Raw genomic sequence first — 15,463 nt, 5'->3', positions numbered from 1 at the left:
TATTTCATGCTCTAAATGCTCACCCACGTAGGAACAACTCTGGCTTCGTTCTGTGCAAGTCGGCTAATTAGAATCCATCTCAAATGAACTTTTCATAATCAAGACACATATCAAAGCAGTAAGAATTTTAATGAAATTAAAAAGAACAACAACACACCAAACACTGAAATTGAACAGAAGGCAGGGAAGCCCTTGCCTTAAGCATGTTTAAAACCAGCCCATGACGTTTTGCTACCAGAATGGTCTTTCAGATTTTCTGCTGCCTCCAGGAATAAGGAAGAGTTGAAATAAAGGTTAATTGGTTTTTAAGGGTTTTTCAAATTAATTTTGTTGTAATTTAATTGGAGCAACATGAAGTGGAGATTTGTTTTACAATGATCAGCTAATTTTAGACAAGGGTCAGTGACAAAATAATGGACTCTACTGGAGTGTGGACTCTGCCACTGCAGGGGAGCCCAGTGAGAGGAGGAAAGGCCAGGATTAGCCAGGAGGTGAGGGACAAGGCAGTGAGCTAATGCTACAACTAGGCAGAAAGAGGCGGTTATCTCAGGTGGCAGATTTTAGGCAACATTAAGCAATAGCATTAAAACAAAAAAATCATTTGACTCTCACATCCAGCCACACAATATCCTGGTTGTTCCATTGTGATTTTGCTCTATTGAAGCTGCACAGAGCTAGGATCAGACACTGGGCAACCACCCCTGTTCCGAGTGGTTCTGGAAGGGTTCTGGAAGGGTCTGGAAACCAAGAAATCAAGGGTCTGGAAACCAAGCCTCATGAGGAACGGTTGAGGGAGTTGGGTATGTTTAGCCTGGAGAAGAGAAGACTGAGAGGTGATATGACAGCTATCTTCACATAGCTAGCTGAAGGGCTGTCACATGGAAGATGGAGTTAGTTTGCTTTCTGCTGCTTCACAGGGTAAGACCTGTGGAGGGTAAGACCAATGGATTCAAATTAGAAGAAAGGAGATTCTGACTAACCTTTAGGAAAAATGTTCTGACAGTAAGAGCTGTTTCAGAGTGGAACAAACTAGCTTGGAGGGCATTGGACTTTCCTTCTGAAATATACTTGGAGTTGCGTAGTGATTTCATGCTCATCAAAACAGTAAATGAATCCCCCCGCCCCCAAAACCATTGGCTTTATATACATTATTTACACAATAGGTCCCGTGTGATTGGCTGATTCTGCTTCCCTCATGGAGCCTGACTGGCCTGCTCATGCAGGCCAATCGGTTGTTGCATTCTAGGATCCTTTTGTTGTTGTTTAGTCGTTTAGTCGTGTCCAACTCTTCGTGACCCCATGGACCAGAGCACGCCAGGCACTCCTGTCTTCCACTGCCTCTCTCAGTTTGGTCAAACTCATGCTGGTAGCTTCAAGAACACTATCCAACCATCTCATCCTCTGTCACCCCCTTCTCCTTGTGCCCTCCATCTTTCCCAACATCAGGGTCTTTTCCAGGGAGTCTTCTCTTCTCATGAGGTGGCCAAAGTATTGGAGCCTCAGCTTCAGGATCAGTCCTTCCAGTGAGCACTCAGGGCTGATTTCCTTAAGAATGGATCGGTTTGTTCTTCTTGCAGTTCATGGGACTCTCAAGAGTCTCCTCCAGCACCATAACTCAAAAGCATCAATTCTTCGGCGATCAGCCTTCTTTATGGTCCAGCTCTCACTTCTATACATCACTACTGGGAAAACCATAGCTTTTACTATATGGACCTTTGTTGGCAAGGTGATGTCTCTACTTTTTAAGATGCTGTCTAGGTTTGTCATTGCTTTTCTCCCAAGAAGCAGGCATCTTTTAATTTTGTGGCTGCTGTCACCATCTAGGATCCTACCTGCCTATTATTCTAGGATCCAAGCTTAGGACACAACACCTTCATTGGAGGTTTTTGAACAGAGATTGGATGGGTATCTATCAGGGATTCTTTAGCTGTGATTCCTGCATTTCAGAGACTTAGACTAGATGAGCCTTTGGGTTCCTTTGAACTCTACAGTTCTATAATTTTGTGATCTCAGCATCCCCTGCAGGTCCCAGCAAGGAGGCAATTTTCTGTTTCAAGTCTATTTGTGTCTTCAAAAGCTGGCAGAATGCAACTGATGCAGTATTAGTGTAATATAATAAACTGACCAGGCTCCTACCATAAGTCTTCATGCCACATTTTGCACCAATTGGAGTTTCCGGTCACTTTTCAAAATCAGTCCCATGAACAACGCATTACATTAGTCCAATCTGGAAGTGACTGGAGCATGTGCAACTGGCAATTTCCTTGTTGCAAAAATGTAGCATCACTGATTATATATGTTACAAAATCTTCTGTCTAAACAGGCTCTTGGAATTATCTAAAATCTCAAGAGAGTACAGTATAAGTTTTATATTGAAAGGAACTTGTTTAAGGTGATTAAATTATTTTCCAGGCCATGTTGATACTTAATCATGTTGTACCAGGCAAACTGAAGCTATAGGTCATAAATTGCACATAACAGACATATTCTTCAGCCTGCTCTTGCATAAAATCATTGAAACCAGAGAACTCAGAAGTTGTAAGTTTTACAAAGTTAAGAGATGACTCAACTTCCGAAATTTCCCACGCAGCACTACTGTCTTCTGAATTTCTTTAGTGGGCATTGGGTCTCTGGCAGCCCATTTAGCTGTGATATGATGTCTGCAGTTTAAAATCCACCATTAAAGTATAATTCACAGATGGTATTATTATCAAGTCTGAATGATTTTGTCGCAACCTACTGAATCCCTTTGGGCTATTTGCCAAGGCAGGCTCAGACATACGCACACTAATTTTCCTCCTTTCAAAACATACAGCGAAAATTACCAGAAAGCTGCGCTTACTACTGCTATTAGAAATTATCCTAATACAAATGCCATTGAACAAGTAAATGAATTTCTAGTCCCCACTGGATCATATATAATGGCAACTTTTAGATGAAATATTATTAGCGGAAGGGCTTATCTAATTTGGCAAAAGTCTTTTGTCCCATATATTATAGTCATGTCTCTGACGTAGACATGGAAGAAAGCTTTTCACGCTATACCTGGTTTCCTACATCTTTGTCCTTAAATGTGTCAATACAGAATGAACCAATCTGGAATGGGTGCTTTCCCCCCCAAACGCAGATGTTCTATAATTTGACTTGGTGAATCATATTTATTAAGAAGAGGAGCAGTACTAGGTGCTCTCAAGCAACCTTAAGAATTGATTCTTTGTCAAACTCTGCTTTTCGTAAGAGGAAACCACTTATAAGCCACTTGTTCTTTGATTCCCTTGCTGGACAGCTGGGATTCAGTTGACAACTTTGCCATGTTACAGTATCAGCTCAACATGGAGGCCCGCTTGTCTTTGGAAAGGAGGAAGCAATGTATTTTCCTCATTTGGGTATTGGCTGGGATAAAGAACACAGGCATGGAGAAGATTTAATACTAGTCAGAGCATGTATGGCAATATGACTTAGCCAGTCTAACCCAGGGGCAGGAAGCCTCAGGCTCAGGGGCGAAATGTGGCTCTCCAGGTCACTTTGTGTGGCTCTCCCTAGCCACACCCTCTTTCCCGAGGCCACGCCCCTTACCAGCCCTTGATTTACATCCTGCCTTAGTATTGCTTGGTTGGCATGTGTCCTTGAACTCTAATAATGACTCTTGCTGGAGGATAGAGAGATGTGTGTGTTGCATTAGGAAACCAGCCTAATGTACTACAAAGCTAAAAAAATTATATTCATTGTTTTGCCCAGTTTTGTCTCTGACCCTCCACACTAGTGATATGTGAACCTGAGAATGTTGTCCAGAAGGGAATGGGACCCACAGGCTGTATGTTTCTCCACCCTTCTGGTCTATCCCTATCTTTCTCCAGAATCTGTGTTTTATGGCCATTTGGTCACCATAGAGACATTTTTCATAACAACTTTTTCATGGCAAATGTAAAGTTTGCCCTCTGGGAGAAGGGCTACATGCCCTGGGTATGAACCCTGGGATCTCCTGGAACAACTCCTAGGCAACAGCTGCCAGTCAGTTTAGATAATACTGTACTGAGCTAATGGTCTAATCTGATATAAGGCGGGTTCCTGTGTTTCCATGGTAACTCAATACTTGAATAAAAAGCATCATGCCTGGGAATGATGGGAGATAATATGAAAGTTCTATCAGTGGTGTTGGTCCCATTATGGATCCTTCAGACACAGGCCAAATGATGCTGCGGTCATTTGGTATCTCCCATAGCTGGCAGTAAGAGGCGTTTGTGGTGTTCATTCTATATTGGGAGCATCACAGTTTGAAACTGTCGCTGTCAGAATAAGAGAAAGATGGCGTGAGAATATGGCTGGGTTTGTTCAAAAGCACATTGTCTCCACGAGAGAAACAGAAGGGGCTGTTTGCTTGAAATGTTTTGCAACATGGCAAGAAAGGAACAGAATATATTCTATAGAAATAGAAACTTGGCAATCAGGTTTTGAGGTAATTATTAGAATGACAAATTGCCCATTTCCCCCTCCTCTCTCTTTCTAGGTGGGTGAAAAGTGTTCTGCTACTTCATCCATGCAGTCAGTGGATACTTCAGTTCTTGGTACGGATAGTGTCTCCCAGTATGCCTGTCAAAGGAGGACAACTTTAAATAATTACAACAAAAAATTCACGGTAATATACATAATAACTTTCTTCTCAGAATAGAGGGTCACACTAAACCACAGGCACCTTGAGGAACTAGTTATAGACTAAAAATACATTGTTCATATAGTAATACCTACGCAAACATCCACCTTGTGTAGCGTCCATTCCGGCAAACATCTGCAAGCAAACCTGGAAGTATCGGAATGACTCACGCATGCGCCGAAGCACAACTGCTCCGTGCATGTGCGCAGACGTGGTGCTTTGCCCCGTATCCTTTTCGGCTAGTGACCAGGGCTCCGCAATGGATCCCGGTTGCAAAACAAGGCATCACTGTATAGCTGCCCAGGAATGAACAACCATCCTAGCCATATTTATTAAGAAGCCTATCTTGCTTACTTTTATGGGAACTATTTCTAAATATGCACAGAGCTTTGGCACAATTCTAGTTAATGAATACATTTTTTTAAAAAGCTAATCAATAAACGTGTTTTTTTTTAAGCACTTGTTTCTTTAGAATGGCTTCTTGATCTCACACAACCTTGCTGTGGTGTCATGAAGCACTCCTGGTGGTTGTGCGTAGGTCAAACAACTTTGTGGGTAGGGTTTTTCCTCAATCGATCAAGAGCTGCACAATCAACTTTCCCCCACATGGCTATTTAGTTCACACACAATTCCCAGCAACATGGGATCATGTCATGGAGAAGTAATGTAATGTTTCTTGGTTTTTTAAAAAATTGTTTTTGTAATTATTGCGAACTGCTATGAGCCCAACATTTGTTGTTGGAAAAGCGGAACAGAAATATCAAATCAAATCAAGTAATTCCTATGCTGCTCAGTGTGTGTATTTGTTTGTACAGTGGTACCTCGGGTTACATACACTTCAGGTTACATACGCTTCAGGTTACAGACTCTGTTAACCCAGAAATATTACCTTGGGTTAAGAACTTTGCTTCAGGATGAGAACAGAAATCGTGCTCCCGCGGCAGCAGCAGGAGGCCCCATTAGCTAAAGTGGTGTTAAGAACAGTTTCAGGTTAAGAACGGACCTCCGTAACAAATTAAGTACTTAACCTGAGGTACCACTGTATGTGTGAATGAGTGAGAGAGACACAGAGAGAAAATAACTTGTAAACTGCTTCAAGAATTGCTGTAGCAACTTAATTTATGCTTCCTGACAGACACAATAAAAATGACTGTCATGTGGTTATATAACCATAGAGTGGGAGAGGACCTTGTAGTCCAATCCTCTGTTTGATGTAGGAAACCTCGGGCTAGAGGCATACCATCCCCAGTAGATGGTTGTCAGACACTTGCTTAAAGGCCTCCAGTACAAGAGAGACCACCAACCACCTAGTGTCTAGGTCCATTGTCATTTCTCCTTAATGGGTTGGGACAGATGGTAGCTTGTGATTATTTCAATGTGTGCCTCACTGGCATTTTCAACCTACATTTTCTGTCCCACCACTGCTATTACCAATTAACCTTTTCAGACTAGAGCTTTCCTGCCACATGGGAATAAAAAATGGTTCTGTTTTGTGATTGGCAAACACCGAAACAAGCGCATGCCTCATTTCAGTGCGTGGTTAGTTGCAATGTGGTTCTGGTCAGTGAGCTCAGCTTAGTTAAGCAAACCATTCTCTCTCAGCCAAAACCTCTCCCCCTCCCAATTTGTAACATTTGTTGCTGTTGTTAATTACTCTTGGCCTACTTTATAGGGTTGGAAACATTACTGAGGACTGTGTAACCTTTTGAGAACTGGTGAAAAATGCCATGTAAATGTCCTTTTCTAAGGAATCTTTCCCCACGGTATCAATAGCTGGGAAATGGGCTTTCTGATAGTAAAGTTTTTCTGCTCTTTCTGTATTATGTCAAGTGAGTATGAGCATCCTCTGTTAGGCCCTGAGGATTCTAATCATTCTACCAAAATGAGGAACAGATTGGCTATGATGGGCTACAGACTGCAACTGACTCCAGCTGAATGTTGAATTTCATTTTCCTGAGCCACTCAAAATTCAGAGCCTGTTCAAGCTGCTGTGTTGTCCTCCTTAGTTATGAATTTTCCTCTGCAATCATTGGCTGAATATTACCCCCACAATATTATTTCAGATATGCCTAAACATAAAGATTTATTGCTTTGTTTTGGCTTTTTAAAAGTTAAGCTCTTTTGTCATTTCCCCCCTACCTCGTTAAACTGACAGCTCAAAACAAGGGCATTTATTATATAGTTTTTGTGCCTGTTTCATGCCGCATCTGAACTCGCTTGCAGAATCTCCATCTCTCTCATGCCCCTCATTAAAGTAACAGCCATGGCACTTTTTGTGTTTTCCACAAGTAATACTAAGTCAAGGTGGTCTGCCTAGGGAGGATGGGAGCCATAGTCCAAAATATTGGGAGGGCACTGGGTTGGGGAAGCCTGCTATAGCATAATTTGGAACCATTTATGAGGCCTACTTTGTATGAAGACAAGCAACTGCTTATAGATATACAGTGGTACCTTGGTTTAAGAACAGCTTAGTTTATGAACAACTTGGATTAAGAACGCTGCAAACCTGGAAGTAGGTGATTTGGTTTGTGAACTTTGCCTTGGAAGCAGAACATGTTTCGCTTCCTGTTGAGTGTGTTTCATTTGTAAATGGAGTTCCCCACTGCTATGGGAAAGCACACCTTGGTTTAAGAAAGCTTTGGTTTAAGAATGGACTTCTGGAATGGATTAAGTTCGTAAACCAAGGTACCACTGTATAGGTATTTCCAATGAATTCCAGAAGTCTGCTCAGCAGTTAGTTAAGTGGTAATGAGAATAAATGTGAGTAGAAAGTCTGTGGAGGTGAGGAATCACAACCTTCTTGGGAAAGACATAACCCGCCACAAGCCATGCTGAGCTTCTTGACTAGGCTTGCCACCTGCCCCTAGAAAAATGTGATTGTCCGTTTTTAAAGAGAAAAGTGTCCTGTGTCCTGTTTGGATGCCTTTTTTCATGTTTTCAAGCTCATCCTCCTCCTCAAAACTGTGTGGGCAGAGAGTAGGGTCAGACTTGGAGAACGAGAAAGGGGGTATGCATGGCTTTGGTGGAGAGCAGGTGGAAAGAGTTTTTGTGTGCTTGAAGACAGAGACTCAGAGAGCTAGAGAGAGTAAGGGCTTGCTTTGAAGTCATTTCTGCACCAGGTAAAGTAATTTTTAGCTCCCCAATTCCCACCCTGACCTGTCCTGTATTTTGCCCAACCAAAGGTGGCAACCCTGCTCTCAACTCAAGTGTCAGACTGGGGAGGTGGCAGAATGAGCGCCCCCCTCCTGCTGTTCTGCCCAAGCTCCTCTTGTGCCGCCTGAGTCCCCGCTGATCTGCATGTAAGTTCAGGACCAGTAAATTAGGGCAGACCACTTTAAAATGCTGCTGCTGCATAGCAAGCTTCATGTCCAAGCAAGGGCCTCTGATGGGGACCTAAATGTCCAACTGGGCAAAGGTGGAGGCAGGTTATACTTCAAGCCCCCTGGCACCAAGGCTGGACATGATTTAAAGGACAAGACCATCACTTGGAACTGGGCCCAGAAATAGGCTGGGAGCTGTTCCAACCAGTGAAGGGCTGACATGATATGCTCATAGCAGCTGTTCCCAAGGAGAGAACAATGCAACTGTATTGAACTCCTTGGAGAAAATGTAGTGTATAAATGTAATAATAATTTGTCTTGGTGACTCGCACGTTGTGTAGGCCTCATGTTCTATGTTTTACTTTTCCTGCCTTGTTTGTTGCCCTCTACAGTAAAGAGGCATTAAATTCCTCCATTGAGAATAGGCCTAATCCTTGTCTTATAAATGTTGATGTCAAATAAAATATTATATATTTACTCCATCAATAATAGGTCATATGGTTAGTCGGCATCCAGTGGCTACTGAGAATGCTCAGTCCTCATCCGTCTTTCGCCTCCCCCTTTTGGGTTTTCCCCACCTTTTTTTGGTACTTTGGGGTTCTTCCAAGCATGCTGATATCTCCCTCTTGTGTGTAGATGTTGCTGCTTTGGCTACAAAAGCAGCACTGTCCATGACAGGACATGGTAGTGGAAGTGACCCATAATGAACAACAACATTGCAAAACAAGATGATGCCTCTGAGGGGAGGGTATGCCCAGTCAGTCCATTGCAGCTGTACATGCATATAATTTTGATGTCTTTCTTCTTATTTCAAAATATAGTCCAGCTGGCTCTCAAATCCATCACTCTAAAGGTCAGTAAAATTAAACTCTGAAAGGCTGAACAGTGGCAGTTTTAAACAATTGATGACTACACCCCAGTGGGTCATTTTGTAGCACCTCAATAAATCAGATGTGTAGTTTTTTATTTTAAAAAAGTTTGTGTGATACTTTTTACTGTTATTTTTACTTATTATGTTCTCTTCACTTGAAAGCAGTTCATTGCAAGTAATAAAACAGCATTCTGAAGCATATTTTATTGCTTTGGGATCTCTTGAGCTTCCACTATTCTGAAAAGCTGTGAAGGGGGGAGAGGTCTCTTTCATGGTAGATATAAGCCCTTCACTTTGCAAATATCTTCACTTGCGGTTAAAGTTTCTTAGGTGGACAGATAGTCATTTGCATCATCTGCTACAGCCATCATTGCGTTGTCAGATGGTTTTTACCTGTGAACTACAGGGGCTTTGTGAACACCCTTCAGCAGCTATGTTTACAAAGGTCTTTCAGATGTGCCCCCCAGGTTTCTCCTCCAAATGGGGGAAATATGTGGGGTGGGGGATTGAAGGTGTACTCCCCCCCTGGGTGGATGGGAACATACCTTTCTCAATCAAAGGAATAACCAGGAGATTTCAGCTCCCAGTTGTTCCTTTGAAGCCCTTAGGTGGGCACGGCTTCCTGAAAACGGCGTGAGCCAAATGAGGAGGTCTGGAGGACCATCTTTGGTCTGTGAGCTTGTGGTTCCTCAGTCCTGGCTTAGTGTGCCATGGCAGAGAGCAAGGCCAGAAACGGGCCTTTTTCCTTCTCAGGAGATTAGATATTCTACATCAGAACAACCAGTCAGTGCAGGATAACAGATGCTAAGGCTTGGTCAGTTGTTGACAGATCAACAGATCAACTAGAGGGCAATATAAGAATTAGCACAATGCCCACTTGTTGTGATCCCCTCCCACCTGCATGTTAATTCTACATATGTAATAGCATCTACATTAACATTATAAATTGATTTTGCACTCCCATGAAACTCTGGGAGCTGTAGTTCTAGGAGGGAGTCTAGGGATCTCAACAGATAATTCTTACCATCTTTGCATGCTATGATTTCCATGATTTTTTTGCAGTGCAGGAGAGACCTTAACGAGTTAAATAGGTGCAAAACTGCAATAGGTTTGCACAGTAGATATACCTTGAAATGACTAGTAAATTGCAGTGGGACCACTTAACATCTTGTGGTGAAGAACAATGCAAGAACAGCATTTACTGGGAGGATTTTCATAGCAATAGTTTTATATTTAAACTTCTGTCCCGCAGCGTTTTTATCTGGGGCCTGTGCTTTGACTGTAATTCATACATTCAGAAAAAAGATGTCCTGAAAGATTATTTTCTGTGCAAATACGGAGCTGCGATGAGGCAGCAGTATAATTTACTTATACAAGCTGTGGGCAACCAACCATTAAATGACGCATTGTCTCTGGCTGAATGCCACATAGCCTGCAAATTAGGTCCAAACTGTCTTGAATTATGTGCTGGTGATAGCATCTTGTTATAACCACTTTATTTTAAGATATAAATATATTGCCTTTTCTTTCCCTTTGTAACTTGGCAATAGCTTTTTTCTTGCTGTTGCTATTTTTGGCTTTTAATGTTAGCACCGCAGTCTGTGTTGGTCTTTGATAAAGACAGGGATTTTTCACTTAGAAGTGACCCGTGGGACTCTCAAACCCCATTTTTGAGCTCTCTTGTAGAATAGTGGTTGCTTTGTAAAGGCAATTAAATGTGCCATTTTCCATACTCTCAAGTCAAGCAAGAAAACAGGTGTTTTGCTAACACCGCAGCCACTCTCATGTAATGAGGCTGAAGAAATCTTCTTTTCTTACAAGTCGTGGTTTTCAGCGTCTACTTCTAGGGATAAAGCTTGTGCTACATTACATCCTAAATCATAATTGTCAGGTGATGCCCAGGGCTGCAACATTTCCACACTCCTCCACACTGTGGTGTGGACCAGGGCAGAGTGGCCACAAGCTCTAATGCTTTGGATAATAAAAAATGTAGGCCAAGGGACCTCATCAGCCAACCTGACAACCAGATGGAATAAAGGAGGCCAGAGCTGCAGATGCGGCTACAGGCCATTTTGGATGGCCCAAGGAGAAACTGAGCAGTGGGGAAGGACTGAGAAAGAAAGCAGATATTAATATTGCACAGTTTGAAGTGACTGGAAGCGTAAGAACTGACTCCTATGGGAAGAAATCATGGTCCAGACCCATAAAAATATTATTCAGCGCTCTTTGAAAACAGAACATAAGCATCAAAGATACAACCCAAATATCCAGACAATTTCATGTGCTGTCCAGCACAGGACCAGTATCTTAGAAACAAAAGATAGCTCCCCAAATCAAACTGTATCTCTCCTCCCCATTCCAGCCTGCCTTAGTCTGCCATGGCTATGCATGGGCTGGGCCTCCACAGTGGCAGTCTCTCTTCCTCCTCGCCTGCTCTCCAGAATCTGCTACGAGCTGCCCAAGGGAGGAGGTCAGATGATCGCTCTCAGCCGCCGCCTCTCAGGACAAGTGCCAGCTCCTCCTCCTCCCTGAGCTCGGTGGCGGTGGCACTGCCGGGGTGTGTGTGGAAATGCACATTCTGAGATCAGATAAGAAGCTGGGATGGCTTTCATAATTCTGGGACTGTTCCTGAAAAATAAGGGACACGGGTGGCACTGTGGGTTAAATCACAGAGCCTAAGACTTGCTGCTCAGAAGGTCGGCGGTTCGAATCCCCGCAACAGGGTGAGCGGTGAGCTCCCATTGCTCGGTCCCTTCTCCTGCCAACCTAGCAGTTCGAAAGCACATCAAAGTTCAAGTAGATAAATAGGTACCGCTCCGGAGGAAAGGTAAACAGCATTTCTGTGCGCTGCTCTGGTTCGCCAGAAGCAGCTTAGTCATGCTGGCCACATGACCCAGAAGCTGTACGCTGGCTCCCTTGGCCAATAAAGCGATATGAGCGCCGCAACCCCAGAGTCGGCCATGACTGGACCTAATGGTCAGGGGTCCCTTTACCTTTACCTGTAAAATAGGGGCACTTGATGGGAGTTGTGGTCCAGCAACATCTGGAGGGCAAAGGTTGCCTAGACCTGTTGTAGACAGATATGCATGTCTCACACATGCGTGCAAGGTGGGTGGGTTTTGAGCAGACCCACCCCCACTTTTATGTAGCATTTTCAGATTTCTAATTGTGCCTTACCTATTACTTAAGTTTCAAAAATGAAAATGTAACTTGTAACCTGTAGGCAGTTCCACAGCAGCCCTATGTGTCTTCTTGCATGATGAAGGATTAATAAATGTCCGAGAGTGTAAAATCACATGGTAGTTTTCAACTGGAGAGTCTTTAATTTCTTTCTCTGCTTCTGTAATAAATCAGTAACATGGTCACCGGCTACCCTCTCTGAGCAAAGGATTCTTCACACATTAAAGCACCAAGACCTTGTTGCCTTCCTGTCTCTTTCCATAAGGCACAGCTCAAGCCTGCAGTGTGATTTTTATGAGCCAAAACAAACATTGTTATTCTCTCCCCAACCCTCGAAGAAGGTTGGTTAGCTTAGAATATTAATACTGAACTGCAATAAAATGCAGAAGGACATTTTTCTTATAGACAAATACAATTTAATTCTGAGAACAGAAAGTAGTTAAGCCTGGCACAAAGGGCGGAGCAATCCTGAGGTTCATTACAAACAGTTTTTGAATTGTACTGGCCTTGGGCCATTACTCATGAGAATAAGAAAGTGGATGTTTGACTATAGACTGAATACCAATTGCCTTACTATATCCGGTATTTGGGTGATGGGAGATTGTTCTTTTTTCCCATTAACGTAGCATTTCATTATTTTGTCCCCATCCCTAAAAGAGTCTGTTGTGTCACTGACTTTGGTAAACAAGTAAATTATTTTTAATGCAGTTTAAATCTGACAACTTGGTGACAATATCTTCTAAATAACATTTTATTTGTAGTGTAGAAAGTGTTTAGGGAAGAGAAATTCACAAACTGATGTGTTGAAACAATAAAGTAATAGATAGTCTCTGTGAACCTTAGCACTATGTAGAAGTTGCTTGCTCTGAATGTGGAAGGTCCTGTACGAGGGGCCCAATCCACCGGGAAAGTAGCCTATGAAAGAAATGATTGACAAAGTCTTGAGATCTATTTCTGCAAACTTTGATTCGTTTATGGAAAACTTTCCCCCTCTGAGGTATGGTTGGTGCTGACTTTGTGGCCATTTTCTCCTCTGCAGTTAAAAAATATGCAAACGACAAGCATGCAGTTTTGTTTAGTTGTATAGTTAACACCCAAAACAGAAACTGTAATCTTCTTATGGCCAACTTCTAGAGTTGGAGACATCTGTAAAATGCTTTTATAAGAGATGAAAACTGGATCAACTTTGCAACTAATTAAAATCTCTTGGAGATGATGCATGGGCCAGAAATATTACAGCACTGCAGGAATCTGGGGTTCTCCTCTGTACTAGATTAATGTAAATGAACTGTTTTTCTATGTTGCTTTTAATACACAGTATGGAAGATATCCTTTTTATTAAGATGTTTGGCTATGTTGCTTTTTAATACACAGTGTGGAAGATATCCTTTTTATTAGGATGTTTCTGGCAGGCTAACAGACAGTAAAAATTATCGGTATCATATACTGATGTGGTATCCTACTAGGATAGAAGCCAATTAAATATTTGTTAAATCCAAACAGTTAGCAGTGCTTTCCTTCTCCCTTGATTCTGATTACATGGCAGTGAGAAGAGATAGAAGTGGTGAAGCAGATTTTTATTTTATTCTAATCCTGAGCAAATAAATCAAAACATGCCAAAATGTGTCTTACAGGGAAAAGGCAGCCCTACAATTTCTTTCAGCGTTTGCTGGCAGTGGAATACATATTCGAACGTTAGTCTGATTGTTTATTTAAAATGTCTTAATGAGCTCTTGGGTAGTTGGAGAAAACACAGAGTAATGAAAACATCACTGAAATGAAGGCTTTGATGACATCTTTTAGCTGACTGTCAAGAATGTTTGAGTAGACGTGGCATTTTAGTTTTCTTCTCAGTTTAAGGCAGTAACACATTTTCCCTCAAGACCTGTCCACCCACTAGCAGAAAGCAAGGAGTAGCCTACCTAAAATAGCAATGGCATTATGCTTTCTATCATTTATCTTGATAGCTTAAGCAAGTGCAACGTGACTGGGCCATTGCTTTCCCTCTCTTTCTTTTTTTCACTTAGATCGCCTTTGTTCTTTAAGGCAGCTTTAATTATTTCTTGTGCGAACCATAATGTCCTTTGCTACACCCATCATGCACTGGCATTATTTGAAAAACTTCTGCCTCTGGATAACTCCTCTCCATGATACAGTCATACCTTGGTTTTCGAACAGCTTAGTTTTGGCTCCCGAACACCGCAAACCTGGAAGTGACTGTTCCAGTTTGTGAAGTATTATTGGAAGCCGAATGTCCGAATGGGCTTCCGATTGGCTGCAGGAAGCCGCACTTTGGTTTCTGAATGTTTTGTTTCAATGGATGTTTGTAATGTTAAAAAATATAGAAGAAGAAGAAGAAGAAGAAGAAGAAGAAGAAGAAGAAGAAGAAGAAGAAGAAGAAGAAGAAGAGAGACCTCTCTGCAAAGACCGAAATTACGGCTTCTACACACACACAAATCTGACAAGAGGCCTATTTCATTTTAACGGACAGGCTATTCCCCCCCCCCCCCCGGTTGGTAATCATAATCCAAAGGGAGAATAAAATTGTCAGCAATACTTTCTGCTCTCTGTGCTCTACATGAAGTTATATTGGAAGGGGTGACGGTAATATCCTCATTTGCTCAGGAGGAAGCAATCGCTGCAAGAGCAAATAGGAAGATAATAGAGCTCGTGGAAGGTGAGTCAGTAGCAGCAACAGCAGCTGGTGAACTCATGATTTGCCAAGAGCATCTGGCAAGGTGAAGCAAGCATGAGTGTGCTTGGATGCATTTCCCAGCCATTTCTACTTGTGTTGGCATCTGGAGGACTGCATCTGCTCCTTCCTTCCAGTGGCTAGTACAGACAGGGCAGGTCTTTATTACAAGTGTTTCCTCATTAAGAGGGTAATATGTGAATCATTGTAATAATGCATTCCTCAAGGAAAGACCCTACAAATGTTTGAGGTTCAATACACACCCACACAGGCAGTTTAGTTACAAACAGAGGTATTTGGGTCAAAATGTAGCAAGATCAACTTTCTTCTACCTTGACTGAAAGTGCAAAAAAGCAGAGGGAGGCAAATGAGACTTCCCAAAACATAATATGTTCTCTGAGCGAAACATCTGCCATGTTTTTCTATGATGGAAGGGAAAACAGGTGTCAAATGCATAGGGGAAAGCTGATTATGTGAAAGAGACAGAAACAAGCTTAAATAAGAGTTTTAATTTTATTTTCAAAGTGTTCTGTAATCTAGTTCTTATACTGCAATTTGCAGAAGTCATATTTTACATTCAAGGTAAACAGCATGGTTTGGATGAATAGTGTATCAGAGCCAAACTAGACATGACATTTGTCATGTTGTCTGCTTTTCTACAACTCATTCTTTATTTTATGAATAGTTGGTGCCCTTGGGGCTAGTGAGTTTCCCTCCTATAGGGTGAGGGGTCCTAGTTGGGACTGTGA

The 15,463-nt window shown here is 42.2% G+C and overlaps 1 protein-coding gene across 1 annotated transcript in view; it reads left to right on the top strand.

Annotated features, from left to right (window-relative positions):
• Positions 1-15,463, top strand: part of DNTT (DNA nucleotidylexotransferase) — a 137,415-nt gene that overhangs the window by 47,327 nt on the left and 74,625 nt on the right. The window contains exon 5 of the mRNA XM_081912795.1: positions 4,508-4,636. Within this exon, the coding sequence (XP_081768921.1) occupies positions 4,508-4,636 (129 nt within the window). The remainder of the gene's footprint in view (positions 1-4,507; positions 4,637-15,463) is intronic.

This window comes from Podarcis melisellensis, assembly GCF_964234715.1.
Source record: "Podarcis melisellensis genome assembly, chromosome: 5".
Lineage (NCBI taxonomy): Eukaryota > Metazoa > Chordata > Lepidosauria > Squamata > Lacertidae > Podarcis > Podarcis melisellensis.
Note: the sequence above shows the minus strand (reverse complement) of the source record. Positions and strands in the feature narration are given on the sequence as shown.